This window comes from Rattus rattus, chromosome 1 (genome assembly GCF_011064425.1).
Source record: "Rattus rattus isolate New Zealand chromosome 1, Rrattus_CSIRO_v1, whole genome shotgun sequence".
In the NCBI taxonomy this organism is placed as follows: domain Eukaryota; kingdom Metazoa; phylum Chordata; class Mammalia; order Rodentia; family Muridae; genus Rattus; species Rattus rattus.
Genome location: NC_046154.1, coordinates 3,043,168 through 3,064,620, shown reverse-complemented (window position 1 = coordinate 3,064,620; position 21,453 = coordinate 3,043,168). Strand labels below are relative to the sequence as shown.

The window sequence follows — 21,453 nt, the reverse complement described above, 5'->3', positions numbered from 1 at the left end:
ACCCATATAGTAAACATTACACTTAAATGTTAATATCATGGCTTTAAAGATCGAGTCAGTGACTTGGTTCAGTAGGTAAAGTTGCTTGTCCCCACTCCTAATGGACCCCAGTGTGATGCTAGGGCCCACATGATAGAAGAGAAGCTACTCTACTCCGACAAGTTGTCCTCTGAACTCCAAATGCACACTATGGGATGTACACACACACACACACACACACACACACACACACACACACATGCACAAAAATAAATGCAAACTCAAACATAATTTTTAAAATACTGATAAGGCCCAGTGTGGTGTCCCACACCTTTAACTCCAGCACTCCAGAGGCAGAGGCAGGTGGATCCCAGTGAGATTGAGGACAGCCTGGTCTACATATTGAGTTGAGGATAGCCAGGGCTACACGGAGAAACCCTGCCTCAAAAATGCATACATACATACATACATACATACATACATACAAACATACATACATACATACATACATACATACTACATACTTACACACATAGGATCAAAACCTGTCATCCTCCCATCTCCGCGGAGACTGACACAGGCGGTGGCCATGAGTTTTGCACCAGCCTGGGCTGTGGAGTGAGCTCTCTTCTCAAGAAAAAGCCAGGAGCAAGGTGAGACCTTTCACTATCCACTGCCACCATCTTACTTACACACTGTATTGAAGACCCTAGGCAGAAATTAGAAATCAACTCATAAATGTTGGAAGGAAAGAAGAATATAGGGAAGATTTTAACTTCATCTGGAGTGCAGGTTTTGTAGACACAGGTAAAATAATCAGACTTAAGATTTTAAAAAGAAGGGGGCTGGAGAGATGGCTCAGTGGTTAAGAGCACTGACTGCTCTTCCAAAGGTCCTGAGTTCAAATCCTAGTAACCACATGGTGGCTCACAACCATCTGTAATAAGATCTGATGCCCTCTTCTGGTGTGTGTGAAGACAGCTACAGTGTACTCATATATAATAAATAAATAAATATTTTTTTAAAAAAAAAAAGAATATTCTGGGGAAAGCGGGGACTGCAGGTGTGATTCTGATAAGCACTTGCCTGGACCTGGGTTGGATTCCTAGAACTGAAAACAAACAAAAAACCCAACACCTTCTTTGTAGAACAGCGGTTCTCAACCTGTGGGTCAGGACCCTTTGAGGTCAAACAACCCTTTTACATGGGTCTCCTAAGACCATCTGAAAACACATTTGCATTACAATTTATAACAGCAAAATTAGTTATGAAGTAGCAAGGAAGTAACTTTATGATTGGAGGTCACCACAACATGAGGAACTGTATTAAAGGGTCGCAGAGTGAGGAAGGTTGAAAAGAAAAATTATAAAGGGGCAAAGGCATTAATTAACATGGAGGCCTGAAAAGGAGGGTACCGTGAGAGCCCAGCCAAGAGATGGGAAGTGGAACACTGGGTCAGAGGTCGCAGGGTGTGCAAAGTGCTCACGCTGCAGACAGATTTCAGAGACGTCTCAGGGTGTTTGCTGATGAGCTGGGTACAGGAGACAGGAGTCAGGGCTAACTCAATTTTCTCACCTGAGCACTTAATGGGACTTACTGAGATGGGGAACACTTAAAGGAAAGTTGGGATTAAAAGAAAAATCAAGTTTTTATGCCAGGCATGGTGACACACATCTTTAGTCCCAGCATTTGAGAGGCAGAGGCAGGCAGATCTCTGAGTGTGAGGCCAGCCTGGTCTACCTAGAAAGTTCTAAGAACTAGTAGAGAGGCCTTATTTCTTTTCTTTTTTTTTTTTTTTTAATAGTTTTTGTATCCATTGATTTGTTCTGTTTTGGCCGTTTTGCTTGAGATAGCCCAGTCTGGCCTCCAGCTCTGTGTAGCTAAAAATGGCCTTGAATTATTGATCCTCCTGCCTTCATCTTCCAAGAGTTGGGCTAGCCCATTCATTCTTTAAAAACACATATTCAGGTGAAGGTAATGAGTCATCAATATAATTGAACAGTCTGAAGTTCAGAGGCAAGGGCAGGCCAACAGAAAGAACTGGAGGGTTCCTCAACAGAGGAGTCTTTAACTTAGGGATCAACGGTTACCTCCATTGCTGTGCAGTATACCTGACATAGACAACTTAACGAGAAAGGCTTTACTCTGGCTCAGTGAGGGTATAGTCCATCGTGGTGAGGAAGTCAGGGCAGCAGGGCACGGAAGCAGCTGGCCGCATGTGTCAGGAAGAGGGTCTCCATGGACGGTGATGCCCAGGAACCTTCCTCTTCCTCACGTAGTCTGTAATAGGAACTCTTATTCTCCTGTCTAATTGTCCTCTCTGAGGCTTACTGCCTCAGTCCGCTAACCTAGGCCTTGGCCTGGAAGCTTCTAGCCTCCATACAATCTAATATAGGTCTAGAATGTCTTCTGTCTCTGAGACTTACTGCCGAATAATATGCTCGCCCTTTTGTAGCTCTTTCTGAACTCTGGTTGGTTGGTTCAACTCAGCTGTTCTGGTTCAAACTCCCCTCCAAGATGACTGATTCAATCTGGCTTCTCTCCGCTTCTCGATAAATTACTCTGCTTGGCCTCAAACTAACTCTGGCAATCTGTCCTGACCTTCTGTCTCCTTCTCATTCTCTGGTTCATTGTCTTCATCTGTGTCTAGCTTGTTCTCCCTGCAACCTGTCTCTGTAAAATTCTCCCACTAAAACTGCCCCTTCTCCTTTCCATTTCTTTCTCTGCGCTACTGTCTCTTAAGTAGCCTCTCTTTCCTCTCTGTTCTCATGGGAGTTGGGCATGTCCTATTCTGTCAAATCTTTCTCTGATTCATCACTTAGATATCACTTTCAAAAACGGGTGCTTCTTCTACAAACTAACTTTACCTTCATTGGGGTTAAAGATGTGTGCTAAGAGCGTGTCTGTATTCCAGCCAGAGGGACTAAAGGTGTATACTAAGGGCTGAGCCACGCCACAGCTGGAAACAGGTTTTTCCAGGACATAGCATCACCTCAGGGTTCACAATGTGATCAAATATCCTGTAGTGCAGGACCCAAGCCCAGGGAATGGTGTCACCTTCCATCCAAGTGGCTCTTCCTTCTCAGCAGACAGAGTCAAGGCACGCACTTCACAGGTGGGCCTGAAGACTTGCCTCCTAGACGATTCCAGACCCTACGAATTGACTGCCAACGTTAACCGTCACCGGAGACAATGCCAACAGTTTTGGAAACAAGTTTCATGATTCAGCCAATTTATCTTCAAGTGGTGTGGTAATTCTACTTTTCCATGTGTGTGGTGTGCAGGTGTGTATGCATGCTTCACATGTATGTTGGCCCGTGTATGTGGTGTGTGTGTGTGTGTGTGTGTGTGTGTGTGTGTGTAGGAGGTGTTGCAAGCACATGTAGAGGCCTGAGGCTGATGTGGGACAGCATTCTGGATCACTCTTCCATTTTATCCACTAGAGGCAGGGTCTCTCAATCAAACCCAGAGTTGGCCAACACAGCTAGTCAGCTTGGTAGTCAACTTGCTCTGTAAGTCCCCGTCTGGTTGCCATTCCCACGTGCCATTTAGATGGATCATGGACATCAGAACTCTCATATGCATGCTTTCCAGCCCTTTAACCACCATGTTCTCCCAGCCCTACAGTGAGATTTTTACCCTGCGTCATCTAACATTCCTTCCCTATCATATTATACACAGAACTGAAACAACATGCTAACACCTGTTAATCTCGGGAAGGATACACATGGTCATAACAAAGACACTGGGAGAGGTTGTTTTGAAGGAGGCAGCCACTGACTGTACTCAGTTACCTGTTCTTCCTAAGATCAAATAACCATCCATTCCTAGTACGAATCTTTTGAGTGTAGATGAGAATTTTTTAGACAAAGGAAAATCACCATAGAAATAGCTGATACCAGTTCTTTTTTCTTTTTTCTTTCTTCTTCTTTTTTCTTTTTTTCGGAGCTGGGGACCAAACCCAGGGCCTTGCACTTGCTAGGCAAGCGCTCTACCACTGAGCTAAATCCCCAACCCCATAAATATTTTCTAAGATAAAACATACCTTATAAAAAAGCAAGAAACTGAAAGCGGTGAGATGTTCCTCTAATCCCAGCCCAATGGAGGAAGTCGGGAGGATCAAGAGTTCAAGGCCAGCCTCAATGTCATAGCAAGTTCAAGGCTAACCTGGGCTCTAAGGGACCCTGTCATTTTAAAAAAGAGAAAGGGCAGGAAGGGAGGGACAGAGAATGTGCAAGGGAGGGGGCAGGAAGGAGGGGAAAAGAGAAGAAAGGAAATAGTAAGAAAGCTGGAAAACTGTCTTAGGCTTTCATTTTGTCTCTGCCATTAACTGTGGCTCCAGAAGATGGGTGTGGTGGTTTGTATGTGCTCTGCCCAGGGAGTGCCACTATCAGGAGGTGTGGCCTGGTTGGAGTAGGCATATCACAGTGGGTGTGGGCTGTAATACCCTGGTCCTAGCTGCCTGGAAGTCAGTCTTCCACTAGCAGCCTTCAGATGAAGATGTAGAACTCAGCTCCTCCCGCACCAGGCCTGCCTGGATGCTGCCATGCTCCCACCTTGATGATAACGGACTGAACCTCTGAACCTGTAAGCCAGCCCCAGTTAAATGTTGTCCTTATAAGACTTGCCTTGGTTATGGTGTCTGCTCACAGCAGTGAAACCCTAAGACAATGGGAATTCCAAGAACATGATGTCATCATCTGGCAAGGGACATCCTACTGCTCTATAACATGCTGGAGAGCAAGAAACCGGAAACTCAGGATGGATCTGTCCTTTCATGGAGAACCTGTCCTTCCTCTCACTCAAGTGCCTGTCCTTCCTCTCAATAGCAGTTTAAATGGCAGTTAAAATTTGACATGTATGTCCAAGGTAGCATGCACACCATAATGAAGCTCACGTCAAAAGAGCCTGGCCAACTTCGGGAGGTTCCCAGTGACCAAAGTAAAATGGGTGGCCCGAGCATCCACACTTCAGCTGTCGGCTCCTGAGCGTGGCAGGTTTTCAATTATGAGCTCATGGTGCCCCACACAACAACCTTCTCTGGCTCCCTGGAAGAGGCTGGGAAACCAAGAGCATCTGAAAAGTGGTAGCAGGAAACATTTATCCAGCGTTTCCTGTGACTTGTATCTCTGGATGACAAATAGTTAACATGGAAACTGTGTTCGTTCTGTGTGAAAAACCAAGTCCTGAGGAAATCCCATCCCTAGGATTGATTCTGGCTCCAGGGTTGGCTGGTTTCCGTCTGTCTGGTGAGTTGGTGCGACTGTGCGGGTCCTACAGCATCATCCGGAAGGAGAGAGGGAGATACCTATGCTGTGGGCTGTGCTGTGACCTCTGAGGCCGCAGGCTGTGGGACAGTGCCACTCACATCCTAGGTGTGTCTCCCCAAGGAATCTCCTCTGGGAGTCAAGACACACCCTAGGGTGCTTAACTGACAAAATGAACCATCAGAGAAAAGGGGCATTCGCCCGTCCGCAGAAAAGTAGAGCCCGAGGCACGCACTTTACTACCCAGCTATGTGCACTCAGCCCAGAAAGTTCCGTTCTTTTTTTTTTCTTTTTTTTTCTTTTCTTCTTTTCTCTTTTCTCTTTTCCTTCCTTTTTTCTTTTTTCTTTTTTTTTTTCTTTTTTTCTTTTTCTTTTTTTTTTTTGAGGCAGTATCTCAATGTATAATCCCCAAATCCTCCTGCCTCGGTGTCCTGAATGCTGATATTCTAGATGTGTCCTATTATGCTCCGATACTTAAAAATAGAGCCTGGAGAGATGGCTCAACTGTTACAAACACTGGCTGCCCTTCCAGAGGACCAGATTCAATTCCCGGTACCCACACAGAGGCTTACAGCCATCTGCGACTCCAGTTCCAGGGTACTCAATACCCTCTTCTGGCCTCTGTGGGCAGCAGGCATGTACTGTGCAACAACATGCATGCAGGCAAAACACTCATGCACGTAAGAATAATAAAAATTGTTACCTAATAATGGGAAAAGGTGGAGAATAGATTAGTGGTTTTAAAAGATTAAGAGCTACAATTTTGAAAATCCAACATAAAGAAAAATGTAAACTTGATATTAAGAAATTATTGCTTTGTTTGGCTTGATTAAAAAAAACAACAACAACTTTGTGCTCTGTAGCCTAGACTGGCCTCAAACTCATGATCCTCCTGCTTCAGCCTCCTTTGTATTTAGATTACAGGTGTTCTGACTTTTATTACTGCTTTATTGTGGTGTGTACGTCTGCTGTGAGAGGGCACACATGTTGAAGTAAGTTTGTGGAGCGGATTCTCTTCTTCCACCTCTGCCTGCATCCCAGGCTTCAAACGCAGGTCATCAAGTCTTTTACTAGTTTTTCAAGGCACGACACTGTTGTGCTATATTATTTGGGGGTTTCCACCCCACCTCAGATCATTTACTCCCCAAATAAAAGATGCAAACCTTTATGTTTATAATAAACTTTAAAGCACGGGCGCTGGGCAGGTGTCAATCCTCTACACTCTTTGTCTGTTTTCTTGTCAGTAACCCCAAGATATCACTTGCCACTTTCCACCTAGGCCACCCCCACTCCAACAGGCCGGCCCTTGTGGCTACGTGCTCATAATCCACACCACCCCATGGCCACCTCTCCACCCTCCCTTCCTTCTCTCTCCTCTTCTGTGCCTGAGAGCCCAAGCCTGGGAACCTTCAGCCCTGCCTACCTCTGTCCAGCTCAGGCCGTGGGCATCTTTATTACCCAGTCATGAATTCACAAGAGCTGGCATAGTTGAGGACCTGCTTGTCTTGGAGCAACCAAGTGTCGGGATACAGTTTTTAGCGTTTGAATACATACCACACAACAATGACACTTTGATTTAATGAAGATTCCTTTTTCTAATCAATGATAAAATAATGCCACAGCTGTGCATCAAATAACTGGGTGCGGGGACAGACTCGTGGACAGAGCAAGATCGGCCATGGGTTACTCCCAGGATAACCACGGGTGCAGAAGATATCTGGAAGCAGGCATGTTTCCATGTGAGAAAGACAGGAGCGTGTGCATGTGTGCTCCCTAGGTGCCCAGCATTACTGCCAATGATCATAATCTACCTCCCACCCTCAACAGCTTCTCCACCTGAACTTTCTAAAATTGGTGACATCATCCAGTTTAAAACCAGATAAAAACCTAATGATGAACCTGCCAGCTACACTCCCCCCAACACACACACACACACACTCACAGACACACACACTCACACACACTCTCATATACACACACACTCATACACACACAACACTCACACTCACACACACACTACACAAACACACTCACATTCATACACTCGCACACATACTCATGTACACACACTCACAGATACACACACACACACACTCTCTCACACACACACACTCACACACACACACTCTCTGTCTCTCACACTCACAGACACACACACTCACACACACTCACTCTCTCACACACACACATACACACACTCACACACACACTCACACACTCTCTCTCACACACACACAAACTCACACTCACAAGCTCCCCAAGTTCATTAACATTCCCTCCTCTCTTTTATTAGTGCTGTATTAGTTCAGTCTTTCATCCACCATGCAGCCTTCTTCCTAAACACTCTCCCTCACCATAACCACCACAGCGCTCTTCCTAAATTCAGCATGAAACTACCGTCACAAGCATCAATCCTCAAATATGACTAATGGGACAGAATCCAGTGTCAGTTAAGCTTACCACGATGAGGTTATCCTATAGTACAAATTCCGAGTGTCTACAGACCTTGCACAAACTGTAGAAAAAGTCTCCTTCAGGGGGACCTTTCTTTGGGATGACACTGCCACATCAGTGTGTACCCAGAGCCCCTCAGTGCTGCCCCCCTCCTCTTTGTGTTCCTCTCACTAAAAGAGACCTCTCAGAGTGACTCAGAGGAGGTGCAGAGGCCTCTACAGCGCTTGGGATCTATAGAATAAGATTTATAGAAAATAAATCCCCCCCAGCACGTACTTGTAATCCCAGCACAGGGGTATCAGGACCCCGTTTCAATCGCTACACTGAAGATTACAAATAGTTTCTCAGAGTTAACTCTAATTTAATGCGATGAGTATGTTTTGCTGATACCAGAGTCCCTGGGGAAAAAAAGAACACGCATTGGCCTACTCTACTTTTCTGGAACAACTGTGCATGACTATTCTCTCTCTAAACCTGTAGGATTCCCTTATACGGTGCACTCAAGACCGCCTTGCACATTCAGCCTGCCTCACTCCATTCCGCCGCGAGGTGGCAGGAGGCTCACGGATGCCCGGAGACTTCTGCCGGGATCCAGTGACGTCACGCAACCCTGGCGATGATTGGCTGCTTCACCGATGACCTTAAGGGGAGGAGCCAGTGGCAGAGCCGGAAACACCGGGAACAGCGAAAGCCACGTCCCGAGACCGGGCGTGCGCACTCCGAGGATCCCAACCGCTGTAGAGGCCTCTGCACCTCCTCCTCTGGCCTGAGGGGGGCATACCCGCGTCTACAGACGCGGGGCGCAACCTGCCGAAAGGGGTCACACCGCTGGGCGAGAGCTAGGGGAGGAGTCACCTTGAGAGGAGGGGTCACAATGATTAGCCGAGTCACTCTGAAAGGTCTCTTTTAGTGAAAGGAACACAAAGAGGAGGGGGTGCAGCACTAAGGGGCTCTGGATACACACTGATGTGGCAGTGTCATCCCAAGGAAAGGTCCCCCTGAAGGAGAGCGGGCTCCGAGGGGCAGCGGCCTTTGAGGGGGAGGGATCCTGTCGAGGGGTGGGCTGTGACGGAGGGCGGGGCTTTCTTGCAGGTGCAGGCTTCCCCTAAGAGGGTTATTAGGACAAAGAAGTAGGAGGGTGGTCACCGGGCGGAGCGCAGGAATCTCAACTTTACTCAGCGTAATGGAGATGGAGTGAGGAGGGGTCGGGGCAGGTCAGGGATGCGGAGGCCAGAGGCTCCCTACAGCCCTGGGTACCACGACCGGAGAAAACAGGTGTTAGCGAGCCCCGAGATTTAGGGTGTCGGGGTCAGAAGCCCCTTGAAATGGGCAGTCGGAGTGGGGCGCAGACTGGGCAGGCAGCGGGGTTGATCCGTGGAGCCCAGGGCGCAGGAGAATTCGCGCCTGCAGTCAACCCTTAAGTCGTCCTGTTATTCACGCCCCGGCCTACGCGCCGGGACGCACCTGAGGGGGCGTGGCCGGGCCACAGCTCGGGCTCCAAGGAGTTAACCGCAGACCGGGCCCGGCCCCGCCCCGGGCAGGCCGCGCAGCCTGAGCCCGGCGGCGAAGCGGAGCAGCAGCCGCCCGCGGGGAGCCCGCCGCCGGCGCCCGGGAGCGCCGCCGCCGCCCGGCCCAGGCCCAGGCCCAGGCCCAGGCCCCGCGCAGAGCGGAGAGCCGCGGCGTTCCACCAGGCCCAACTCGCCGGCGCGGCGGGGGCGGGCCCAGGACCTTCGGCAGGTCCTCCCGGAGTCCGCCGGGCGGGAGTCCCGGCACCCGGGATCAGGTTGGGCCGGCGCCCATGGCGAGCGCGGCCTGCCCGGGTCCCGGGGATCCGGCCATGTGAAGCAGGCCGGGGCTGGGGGCCCGGCCATGGCCGGGGAACGGCCACCGCTGCGGGGCCCCGGGCCCGGAGAGACTCCGGGGGAGGGGCCGGGGGGCGCAGGCGGAGGCCCGGGCCGGGGCCGGCCCTCCTCCTACCGGGCCCTCCGCAGCGCCGTGTCCAGCCTGGCGCGCGTGGACGATTTCGACTGCGCAGAGAAGATCGGGGCCGGTTTCTTCTCTGAGGTCTATAAGGTAGGACTCGCAGAGAGGACAGAGGGGCGGGACCGAGCCTTGGACGGGAGGCTAGAACTTAGGGGCCCACAGCCTGGGTTAAGAGATCCGACTAGGGCTAGCCACCTAACCTGCAGGGCACACACCAATCCTTGCCTCCCCCAGGTTCGGCACCGACAGTCGGGACAAGTCATGGTGCTGAAGATGAACAAGCTCCCCAGTAACCGGAGCAACACTCTAAGGGAGGTGCAGCTGATGAACCGGCTCCGGCATCCTAACATCCTCAGGTGAGCGGCCTAGCCTCTTGCTAGGCAGCTTGTGTGCTGGGAGGGAAAGTTCCCTCAGGAAAGGAGGGAGATTCGGTCCCCCACGCCACCCCCTCTTACAGCCTATCCTATCCTTTTCATCGACTTTCAGGTTCATGGGGGTCTGTGTGCACCAAGGGCAGCTGCACGCGCTTACAGAGGTAAGCATTGAGCATAGGCCAGGAAACAGGGAAGGAAGGCACCACACCTCCAAGTGAAAGTGTCAGTCAGTGATCTTGGTGGATCTGCTAGGAAATTAAAAAGAAGCCACCTGCCTGCCCAGGACCTCAGGACCTCCTCCAACTGAAGGCTTCCTGAACTTCTCTTTTGGGCAAACCACTTATTAGAATCCTCAGCTGGAGTTATTCCGTCTATCCCTGGGAACAGTGCTGGCCTGCCAACACAGGATCCCCTAACTACACATGGAGTAGCCTAAAGCAAGAGCTAGTGTAACAGAAGAATGTCTGATTGTATTTAAATGTATTGGATGACATAGCTGCACATAGTCCTACCTTGGGAGACAGGGCAGCCTAGTATATAAATGGGAACCTTAGAGCACAGACCCACCCATCTGTTCTTTGTGAGCCTCCTGAGTGTCAACTGTCTCAGGAGTGGCAGACATAGAATACAGACTGAAGCCCCTTCTCTTTCCCCTATGTCCCAGTATATGAATGGGGGTACCCTGGAACAGCTGCTGAGCTCCCCAGAACCCCTCTCCTGGCCAGTCAGGCTCCACCTAGCACTGGACATTGCACAAGGCCTACGGTACCTACACGCCAAAGGTGTGTTTCACCGAGACCTCACATCCAAGGTAGGCTGGCCAAGGTGGGTGGAACGACGAAAGAGGGTTTGGAGCTGTTAAGTTGTATTGGCCTGTGGATGTTGGCATGTGGGTAGAAGATATGTTAGAATGTCGGGGTGCCAAGGCACTGGAAAGCACGGGGACAGCAGGAGGGCTGAGGAACTGAGTGTCACACTGACTGCTGAGTGATACTGCAATGATGAGGTGGCTTGGAGAACGGGAGGGAAGGTTGGAGTAGTGCTTAGTGCTGTGGTGACACGGGGCTTTGGGGTCTATACTAGAGGACCAGAGAGCAGGGGATGGGTGTGTGAGGATGCTTGTGTGTGTGTGTCAGAACTGTCTGGTCCGAAGGGAAGACGGAGGCTTCACAGCTGTTGTGGGTGACTTCGGACTGGCTGAAAAGATCCCTGTGTATAGGTAAGATGGCTTCTTACCCGAAGCCTCCCAGGGTTGCCCTATACGTGAGTGAACCCCAGTGGTGCTTTCTGTGGGTGGAGAGGAGGCTTACCCCATCCCCTTTCGTCTGGGGATGTCTGAATAGAAGATTCTGACCACCCTGCCTCTGCAGGGAAGGGGCAAGGAAGGAGCCATTGGCTGTGGTGGGCTCCCCATACTGGATGGCCCCAGAGGTGTTGCGGGGAGAGCTGTATGATGAGAAGGTAAGAGCTTCAAGCCCCCCAGAGACCTTGAGAGAGCCCCATCCAACAGCTCTTATATATGTGGAGCTCCCGGCCTTGCCCCTTACCCCTCACTGCCACCCTTCCAACCCAAGATAAGTGCTGACTCCTCCCCCTTGGCATGGCCCACTTCCCTCCAGGCTGACGTCTTCGCCTTTGGGATTGTCCTCTGTGAGCTCATCGCCCGAGTACCTGCAGACCCTGACTACCTACCCCGTACTGAGGTGAAGTAACCTCCACTGTGGGTGCCTCAACCAAGAAGGGCTCTGTGGGGCCGATTCTCACAGTGGGGCACAAGGAGAGCCCACTGAAGGCTAACTTGGCAACCCCTCCTCTGTCCCCACAGGACTTTGGTCTGGATGTGCCTGCTTTTCGAACTCTGGTGGGAAATGACTGTCCGCTACCTTTCCTGCTTCTGGCCATCCACTGCTGCAGCGTAAGTGTCTCCCCTGCCCTGCCCTGCCCCTAACCATGAGTTGTCTTCTCTGTCTGGGGAGATAGTGGAGGAAACTCACCATCTTCTGAGCCCTGAGCAAAGCTGCCCTGTCTTTATCCATCAGATGGAACCCAGCGCCCGTGCCCCTTTTACTGAAATTACCCAGCACCTGGAACAAATCCTGGAGCAGCTGCCTGAGCCCACGCCCCTCGCCAAGATGCCCCTTGCCAAGGCTCCCTTGACATACAATCAGGGTACGTGAGCATGACCTTGACCCAGCAGAAGTCCTTCTGCCTCTCCTGAGAATCAGTTATCTGGAGGAGGCTAATTGGATCTATGAGTTAAAAGGTAGGCAGTTAGGTGGGAGGGTGGAGAGGCATCTCATAGAAGATGGGTTTTTATTGCTAGAGCCCAAGGAAGCAGAAAAGGGCAGTAGAAAGGTAGCTGGAGGGGCTGGTGAAATGGCTCAACAGGTTCAGTCATTTGCATAAGGACCTGAGATCCATCACTGGGGTCTACATCACGGAAGCTGAAAACTAACACCTGAAAGTTGTTCTCTGACCTCTGACCTCCGTTGACAACTTCAGTGTCCTGTGGTTCATACAGACACATGAATTCTTTTTTTTTTTTTTTTTTTAGTAAACAAGGTAGTGGGAAATAACAGCTGTCCCTTCCAGAGCACCTGTAGGCTTCCCTTTCTTTCTTTCTTTCTTTCTTTCTTTCTTTTTCTTTCTTTTTTTTTTTTTTTTCTTTTCTTTTTTTGGAGCTGGGGACCCGAACCCAGGGCCTTGTGCTTGCTAGGCAAGCCTCTCCACTGAGCAAATCCCAACCCCTAGGCTTCCCTTTCTTAAGCTCATGTCCCACCATCTTCCTGGGGATTGAGGGCCTCAGCTCTGCGCAGATGCTGAGGACAGTGATCTCACACCTCTCTTTCCACAGGGTCTGTTCCAAGAGGAGGTCCCTCTGCCACGCTTCCCAGGTCAGACCCCCGGCTCTCCCGAAGCCGGTCAGACCTCTTCCTGCCACCTTCACCAGAATCACCCCCCAGTTGGGGGGACAACCTAACACGAGTCAACCCCTTCTCACTGCGGGAAGACCTCAGGGGTGGCAAGATCAAACTTCTGGACACACCCTGCAAGCCGGCCACTCCACTGCCCCTGGTGCCACCATCACCACTGACCTCTACCCAGCTGCCCTTGGTGGCCACTCCAGAGTCCCTGGTCCAGCCTGAGACTCCCGTCCGCCGCTGTCGTTCACTCCCTTCATCCCCTGAGCTCCCCCGACGGATGGAAACTGCACTGCCAGGTCCTGGCCCGTCCCCCGTGGGCCCCTCGACTGAGGAAAGGATGGACTGTGAGGGCAGCAGCCCTGAGCCAGAGCCCCCAGGGCCGGCTCCCCAGTTGCCTCTGGCTGTGGCCACTGACAACTTCATCAGTACGTGTTCCTCAGCCTCTCAGCCCTGGTCTGCTAGACCAGGACCTTCCCTCAATAATAACCCCCCTGCTGTGGTGGTGAATTCCCCACAAGGATGGGCGAGGGAGCCCTGGAACCGGGCACAGCATAGCCTTCCCCGGGCAGCAGCCCTGGAGCGGACAGAACCCTCACCACCCCCATCAGCTCCCCGGGAGCAGGAGGAGGGGCTGCCCTGCCCTGGCTGCTGCCTCAGCCCCTTCAGCTTTGGCTTCCTATCCATGTGCCCCCGCCCTACCCCAGCTGTTGCCCGCTACCGCAACTTGAACTGTGAGGCGGGCAGTCTTCTCTGCCACCGAGGGCATCATGCCAAGCCACCCACACCCAGCCTGCAGCTGCCTGGGGCACGCTCTTAGCAGTGAGGCCTGTGATCTCAGGCTTCCAACCTTGGCCTTCGGGATACCCTGTAAGGACAGAGTGCACTTGCTGGACAATGCCAGCCCCAGATGGGCTGACTGGCTCTTCTCCCCGTATAGGGGAGCCTCAGCATGGTCTCAATGGACAGAGCACTTCCTGTCCAACCCCTGGGATCACTGGACTAGACACAGCATTGCTGACACACAAGACTAACACGTGCAAATTATTTAAAAATATTTCAATAAAACTGCCTGGCTGGCTCCGGGCCATCCATCCACTCAGCGGAGCGCCCTCCCCTGACCCATCTCTAGTTTGGGAAGTTCTTAAGGAAGGTCAAAGTCTTTTCTGGAGGCTTCTTTACTCTTCCCAAGAATAGTTTCTGGAGCAGCTTTCAAGCAAGCAGCAGGTCGCCAGACCAGAGTCAGCCCTTAGCTGGGCGTGCCCAAGAGTGAGGGAGTGCTGGAGGAATAGCAGTCTTGAGAATTGGCAGGCCATAGGTTAAGGACGTAGGTCACAAGGTCTTGTTCAAGTGTCTGGAAAAATAAAGCACCAGTGAGCTCCAGTTGACTTCATTAGCCCTCATCCTATTTCTCCCCAGCTCCTCTCCATTCCCTGCCTTGCCTGGCCCTGTGTAAGCAGACAGCCACTGGAGGTGAGGGATGAGACAAACGAGGGGACAAAGTCCTCTGGGCCTCTGTCCACACACCCATGCCTCATCTCCCTCATGCTTACCCATTTCAGTTCAGATGGATCCCATCAGGAAACCTGAGAGCCTCCATCTCACAAATGCAGGGGTGAGACTCTGTACACTTTGATGAGTTCCACCATGACTGGTATTTTTTTACTATGTAACAATATGAGCTTTGAGAATGAGAATCGGACCTGTGAAGAGAGTTGGGATATACTTGAGAGTCTGCAAGTCCCTCCTTTCCCTTGCTCTTTGTAAAACCTAGTCCAAAGCCTATGTCCTGCTAGGGCCACATGGTTCAGGAACAGGTTTCTGAACTTCAGCTCCACAGGCCTTAAGGCCACAGAGGAAAACTCACCCAAGTCTTAAAAGAGGAAAGCTGCACGTAAGGAGTTGGGTGTGACTTCGTGCACCTTTACAGCACCCAGGAGTCACAGACCTCAAACCCCATGGAACATGAAGTAGCCGCCCTGCTTTGGGGTCCCTGGAGCAAAACTGCAGCCACTCTGCCCTCTCCTGAGACCGTTCTAGTGCCCCAGTTGGCATGGACTAAGCAAGCTGTCTGTTTGGGCAGCCTGTCAAGGCTTAGGTCAATGCCAGCACTCCTCTGGCTGAGAAGCCTTGCTAAAATCTCTTCTCAGCCTAATTTGTTTTTAGAGATGTAGGAAGGGGTCTTGCTGTGTAGCCCAGACTGACCTTAACTCACAATCCTACCTCAGCCTCCTGAGTGCTAGGGTTACAGGAATATGCCATTGTAATTTAAGTATGCACTAGAGACCTCCAGGCACTATGGATGGAGTATGGAATAAGGTGCAGGTAAGTGAGATGACTTAGCAGGTGAGCACCACAGCCTGGGAACAAGTCCCAAGGACCCACAAGGTAGGAGAGAACTGCCCCCCACAGCTGTCCTCTGTCTGCCCCGTGGCACCCCTCCACCAACACATTTTGTTTTTAATATCTTAAACAGTTAATTAAGTAAAAGAAACAAACCACAATACCAATTTGTGGGGGAGTCTTGGAAGCAGGACTTAAGTAATATTATGCCTTTATAAGAAACTGAGTTGACAATACCTCCTCCCTTTCATAGTTTGTCGATAATCTACAGTATGGCTCATCTGATCAATCCAATATGACTTTGAACGATCTAGCAACTTCTCTAAGCCATCGGGCAGAGAAACCTGGGGGGTTCAGAGGGGTACGAGAACAGTGAGAATACAGAGTAAAAGGGGGGCACCCTAGGGGACCTATGAATTTCACTTAGCAAGAGGCCACGCCCACTTAGTACATGAATTAATTAATCGCTCCTGCATCCATCCTTCCGGTGTTACCAGACACAGGCTCACTCTCCATCTCCCCTCCAAGCAGGGAAGTGGAGTCAGCCTGTGAACTTCCGGTCTCAGATGAGTGTCAGGGGTTGGCACTCGGCCTGAGAGGAGTCAATGAAGAATTAAGCAGTCAAGGGGCAGGCCAGCAAGCCAAGACAGACTGAAGTGGAGATGGCTCAGACATGTCAGCTCTCACGGACGCTAAGCAATAGGAGCCATGGGATATCACGGGAGTGAGAATCCCCAAACCATTGCCACACTTACTGGCTAATAGCATGACTTCCATATCTGTCTTAGGGAAGCAATGTAAACCTTGGCTTGTGTGCAAATGTGCACTGCCATTCCTGACTCGATGACACATATCCCTTTACATACCTCCACCTCAAAATATAGATAAGGCCATGCTCACTGGTGAGAAATCATCAGGTTCGCTGAACACAGCCAGTTTGGAGGACAGAGATGTGCAGTATTTTTGGCTCTCCTCCAGACTTCTGGGGGTACATGAGATGTAAAAGCACCTTTTCTCATGCTGAACCCATCCACGTGGACAGCAGGTGTCTACAAAGCAGAAAGAATATGACAGCCACAACCCTTGGGGTAAATTGACTAATTGGCCAGCTGATTGACCCTAAGGGTCTGTTCTCAATGTCAGTTTTATCAGCTTTAGTCCTTGATCTTTGCGATCTTTTTGCCTCTTCTGAAAACATTTTACTCCTTAATAACATGGGAAGAATTTCCTAGTGGAGTTAGTACACTGTCCCTGGGTTCTGAAACATTAAAATCTGCCCTAACACTAGCCAACCTTGCCCAGCTCCCATGTTGATCAATGGGCTTCTCATTCATTCATTCATTCACTCACTCATTCATTCCATTTAATCCCTAACACATTCAGAGGTTGCCACACTCCTCCAGCCCGTGGCCACATCTCTTTCCACAACTCTGTAAGCAGACAAACTTGGTTCCTGCTTTTCTAAAAATTATGAATATTCTCCATTTCCACTTCTCTACTTAAAAATGCCTACCTCTGTTCTTTTCCGGATTACCTGTAAGAAATGAATCCTTCTTTAACATCCAACGCCCCGCTCTGCTCTTGATCACAATCGACTCCTATCAGACCTAGCCAACACTCAGAAATCATTCCCTGTCCACCGCCTGACTCTCTCTCTGTCTCTCACACATGCTATCTCTCTTCCTGTCTTTCTGTCTCTCTCTATTCTTCTCTTCTCTTTTCTTCTCCTCTCTCTCTCTGTCTCTGTCTCTGTCTCTGTCTCTCTCTCTCTCTCTCTCTCTCCCCCCTACATTTTCTTATGTCTCCATCCAGCTTCTCCCATTTCTCTGTGCTGTGGCAACTTAAAGGAATTTTTTTTTTTAGTTGGGTGTGACTGATTTGAAGAGAGTGAGAGATAAACATACCTAAAGGTAGGCAGGGCCTTGAGAACCATGTCAATGAGAGAAAAAGAAAGCGAGAGAGGAGAGACAGAGACAGAGACAGAGAGATATAGCCTAGGCTGGGCTCAATTTCCTCATCCTCCTGCCTGAGCTTCTTAAATGCTGAAGTTACGTATCACCATGTCTGTCTCGAGATTTTATTGTTCTAGTAAGAGGAAGAGAACAATACTGTTGACTTTCACATTGAGGAGTTGTGTGCTCTCTCTCCACACCCGTGTCTGGGCACACACTCGAATATATTTATGCCCCATTACTGCTTGGATAACTAATAAGAATGCCATGGCCTCGACAGGGACAGCATGATCAGATTTGTGGTTTTGAAGGATTTGCCCATAACTAGGGTTGGGTCAGTGGTTAGAGCACTTGGCACACAAGCGTGAGGACCAAACTTAAGATCCCAGCACCTAAGTGTGGTGACTTGAATGAGAATGGCCCTCATAGGCTCATCTATTTGAATGCTTGCACCCCAGTTGGTACGACTGTTTGGGAAGGACTAGTGGGTGTGGCCTTGTGGAAGGAGGTGGGGCCAGACTAGGCTTGAGGTTTTAAAAGACTCCTGCTACCCCCAGTGAGTTCTCTCTGTCTCCTGCTTGTGGATCAAGATGTGAACTCTCAGCTGTTCCTGGTGCCTTGGCTCTACCATCAGACTCTAACACTCTGAAAACACAAGCTAATTAAACATTTTCTTCTACAAGTTGCCTTGGTCTTGGTGTTTTGTCACAGCAATAGAAAAGTAACTAAGACACCAAGTGAATGCCAAGTGAGTAGAAGTGGGGTCAGAGAATCCTCACAGAAAGCTGGCTATAGGGCTGGAGAGATGGCTCAGTGGTTAAGAGCACTGACTGCTCTTCCAGAGGTCCTGAGTTCAAATCCCAGCAACCACATGGTGGCTCACAACCATCTGTAATGGGATCTGATGCCCTCTTCTGGTGTGTCTGAAGACAGCTACAGGGTACTTATATATAATAAATAAATAAATCTTTAAAAAAAAAATAAAAAAGAAAGAAAGCTGGCTATAGAGCTCTGGGTTTGAATAAGATACCCTGCTTCAGTGAAGAGTCTCTTCATCGACCTGTGCACGCACAAACATGTGAGTGTAACACACACTGCACAGAGGGGTTGGGGGAGAGGAGAGGCACACATTTACACATGTGCACGCAGAGAAAACAGAAGCCCAAAGAAACTCGAGCTAAGGACTGGTGTCTGTAATCTGGCTAGCTTAAGCTTGGCAGAAGCACTAGATACCCCAAATCAGAAAGATTTGGACAATGTGAGGTGAGTCACTGGAGACGGCTTCCTCTTCTCTTCCCACTCATGATCTGCCATAGAGCTGGGGGCACCCCCTAAATCCAGTGTGCAGCTTGGTCCTCATCAGTAACTGAGTTCACATAGCCCAGCTCTGTACGACTGGACAAACCCAGCCACCAGAGACTCCTAGATTCAGTCTATCTCTCACGGCCGCCAGCCCCTGTCTCCCTGATCCCAGAGCAGGTACCTGACGAACAGGAGGACAAGCCTCTCAGAGCGTCCCGCGTGTTCCTCAAACTCTGGTCCAGGTCCTGCCTCCGCTGCTCCTCAGTTTTCAAGCTCTCCTTGGTCCTCTGACTCTCAGCCTGGCAGTCCTGTAGTTGCTGCTTAGTGACCTCATACATCTTCTGCTTCTCCTGAAATGTGTCCTGAGTCGAGTTCAGCTCTCTCCGAGACTCCCGAAGATCATCTTCCCTCTGCTTCAGCTGTCTTTTCTCCTCCCTGAGCTGCTGCTGCAAGCTGCTGTTGGTGGCTTCCCATATCCTGCTCACCTGCTGGAACTGCTGAGACACCTGCAGATCTGTTTGGCCGTCGGAGAGACTGGTTGGGTACAGCACCACACACCCGTATCCCAATCCAGGGAAGGCTGAGATAGCAAATTCGAGGCCAGCCTGGGCTACATATGGAGACCCTTGTTGGGGGTGAAGCTTGTTACAGGGAGCCTTGAGGACACGTCCTCCAGCTGTACCCTGGTGCTCTAAGACTTCAGCATCAACCTTTTCTTCTTTTTGAAACTTCTTGTATAATGTCCTGAACTTAAGATCTGGCTGCCTGGAGTTTAAGGAATCCTGAACTGGATAAGGATAATTTAGGGAGGCAGGGTAGTCCCAGCTGGAAACCAGACCCAAAAGTCAAGGATGTCGGGACAGTGCCTTAGAGCCTTGCTAAGGAAAAGCCACTTGGCGGGAGAAAAGGAATGGTGTTTAGAATAAGTGAGGAATGGGGGCCCCCATACTCACAGCGAACTCCTAGGCAGATGATAGCCACCCCTAACATCAGACAGGCGAGGAGAAGGCCAAGCAAGGAGTATTGCAAACAGACTGTGGGACCTTAGGGGACAGGGATGATGGGCAGTCAGTCCCAGGGAAGAATGCATAGACAGTGAGACAACGGGGAGAAAAAAGAAACGATCCTAAGCAGATTTTGACCGGCAGGAGTAAGTACTAGGGACTGCAACTGGCGAAAAGGATTGAGGGGACTTTACCTGACTGAAGAAACTAAATTTCATACAGGGAAGGGACCTGGAGGCCCATGACTAGAGACCATCCGAACAGGGGAATTGTGATCTAGGACTCCATGTAGGAACAATCGCTACCGAGATGAGGTAGGTAGTGGAGTGGCTGGGCTCACGTTGAAGTCCCAAAAGCTCATCTGGCACAGGGCAGAACGCTCCGGGACGCACGTGGGTACACAGATAGGGTCTGATATCGCGGTCGGTGCCCTGCGCCGGCGGGGCGGCAGCTGGTGAAAGGCCAGCCGGGACTGCGGGGGCGGGGTACCGGGGTGAAGGGGGTAGAGTAAGAATACGCACAGCGGAGAATCTGCCCGAGAGCAGATGACTTCACGGAGCTCCAGGACGCAGTTGGTTGCTCTGACCTGACCCCTGCGGAAGGGGAGCGCCCGAAGTGAGGATGGAAAGTCCCCGTAACCTCCCTTCTCTCCAGCCCCACACCATACAGAGACCCTAGTCTGCCCTGAGCTAAGTGCTGTGGAACGGCTGCGGCACTCTCTGGACTTCATCTGCTGCCCCTGGGTCACATGTCCCTGTCGCCTTCGGGGATTTTTGAGATGAACTCAGCTAGCCTCTTGCTTGTCCCCAGAGATGCCACGCCAGGAGGTACTCCCTCAAAAGCCCTTCTTGGGTCGCCTTGTCCTCACTCCCATCATGTTCCTCATTTCTCTCCTGGGTCTCCCTTTATCTCTTCCTTATCATTTCCTTGTAACCCTTCATCCTTCTTCCACGTCCTTCCCACTCCTGTTTTCCACTGAAACCAGTCTCACACCGGGCTTCCCCCGATCCTGAACCCAGCTTACCACAAGGACCTCCCACTCATCTTCCCCCCGGCTCTCCGATATCTCTGTCACAGAAACAGCCCGGCTTCTTTCTCCAAGACTGCTCTGCACTCTGTGGATGAAGACACCCTCTGTAGGCGTCCCTGGTCCTCCATACCTGCTTTGTCCGCTAGTGCAGGGGAAACCAAGCCTGGTGGCCCTCCCGGGACTGGAGACACATTCTCGTAGGTGAGTTCCCCATCCTCATAGGCCTCACAGTCTGGAAAGGGAAAAGCTCCAAAGTGAGAGTCTGGAGTGAGGTCTGTGGAGTGGGGGAGGAGAGCAAGCAGGACTTACCCTGTCCTAAATGGTTAGACGCGTTGTTCTTCAAGGGCACTTTCACAAAGCGCAGGTCTGCATAGGTGATGGCGTCAGCCATAACCCTGGGCACCTCTGCTTCACGGCCTTCCAGCTAATCCACTGGCCCACAGCTCCCTGGCTCCTCTCCTCTCTTAGGTATTGAGTTCTCTGTGTGGTTGTAAGGCTCAGCCCTTTGCGCTGTGACGCCAAAGTCACAAAAGAGGAAGGTCTGTGGGCAGATGGACTCAATGAAGCAGAAGAGGTCCTTGGGTTGGAGCCAGATGGCCAGAGAGGGATGCTGGGGTCCCAAATACAGACTCTGAAGCTAGCTGAACTCTGTCCAGCCAGATCCCCCTCCTCATGCACCCTCGACCCTTTGCTTAAGGCCCTCATGCCAGCTCCTCTGTGTTCCCTGCTTGGCCACGCCTTCCTGACTGTCATTCACTGAGATCCATCCATGTAGAGTTGGGACCCTGGCTCTGACTGACCCAGGGCATCACCCCAATCAACTTCATCCAGGAGGGGACCCTTA

General features: G+C 50.7%; 2 protein-coding genes across 2 annotated transcripts; one reads left to right on the top strand and one right to left on the bottom strand.

The window, feature by feature from the left end:
• The first annotated feature begins 8,379 nt into the window (after positions 1-8,379).
• Tesk1 (testis associated actin remodelling kinase 1) lies at positions 8,380-14,361 on the top strand. The gene is made up of 10 exons (XM_032891805.1): positions 8,380-9,773; positions 9,918-10,039; positions 10,170-10,218; positions 10,722-10,868; positions 11,194-11,276; positions 11,428-11,518; positions 11,677-11,760; positions 11,883-11,972; positions 12,097-12,226; positions 12,912-14,361. The coding sequence occupies exons 1-10, from the start codon at positions 9,570-9,572 to the stop codon at positions 13,796-13,798; spliced, it is 1,887 nt and encodes a 628-aa protein (XP_032747696.1). The 5' UTR covers positions 8,380-9,569; the 3' UTR covers positions 13,799-14,361.
• Cd72 (CD72 molecule) lies at positions 14,023-21,081 on the bottom strand. The gene is made up of 9 exons (XM_032891815.1): positions 20,919-21,081; positions 20,740-20,841; positions 20,101-20,172; positions 19,529-19,618; positions 18,757-19,089; positions 16,222-16,370; positions 15,559-15,665; positions 14,532-14,681; positions 14,023-14,332 (listed from the first exon to the last, which is right to left on the bottom strand). The coding sequence occupies exons 1-8, from the start codon at positions 20,998-21,000 to the stop codon at positions 14,537-14,539; spliced, it is 1,080 nt and encodes a 359-aa protein (XP_032747706.1). The 5' UTR covers positions 21,001-21,081; the 3' UTR covers positions 14,023-14,332; positions 14,532-14,536.
• Positions 21,082-21,453: the final 372 nt, after the last annotated feature.

Excerpts from the sequence above, each read along its gene's own strand:
- Tesk1 (XM_032891805.1), top strand. The coding sequence starts at position 9,570 with ATGGCCGGGGAACGGCCACCGCTGCGGGGCCCCGGGCCCGGAGAGACT. Across the intron at positions 10,040-10,169 it reads CGGCATCCTAACATCCTCAG|GTTCATGGGGGTCTGTGTGC; the intron begins GTGAGCGGCCTA and ends ATCGACTTTCAG. Across the intron at positions 10,869-11,193 it reads ACCGAGACCTCACATCCAAG|AACTGTCTGGTCCGAAGGGA; the intron begins GTAGGCTGGCCA and ends TGTGTGTGTCAG.
- Cd72 (XM_032891815.1), bottom strand. The coding sequence starts at position 21,000 with ATGGCTGACGCCATCACCTATGCAGACCTGCGCTTTGTGAAAGTGCCC. Across the intron at positions 20,842-20,918 it reads GTCTAACCATTTAGGACAGG|ACTGTGAGGCCTATGAGGAT; the intron begins GTAAGTCCTGCT and ends TTCCCTTTCCAG. Across the intron at positions 19,090-19,528 it reads CATCTGCCTAGGAGTTCGCT|ATCTGCAGGTGTCTCAGCAG; the intron begins GTGAGTATGGGG and ends ACGGCCAAACAG.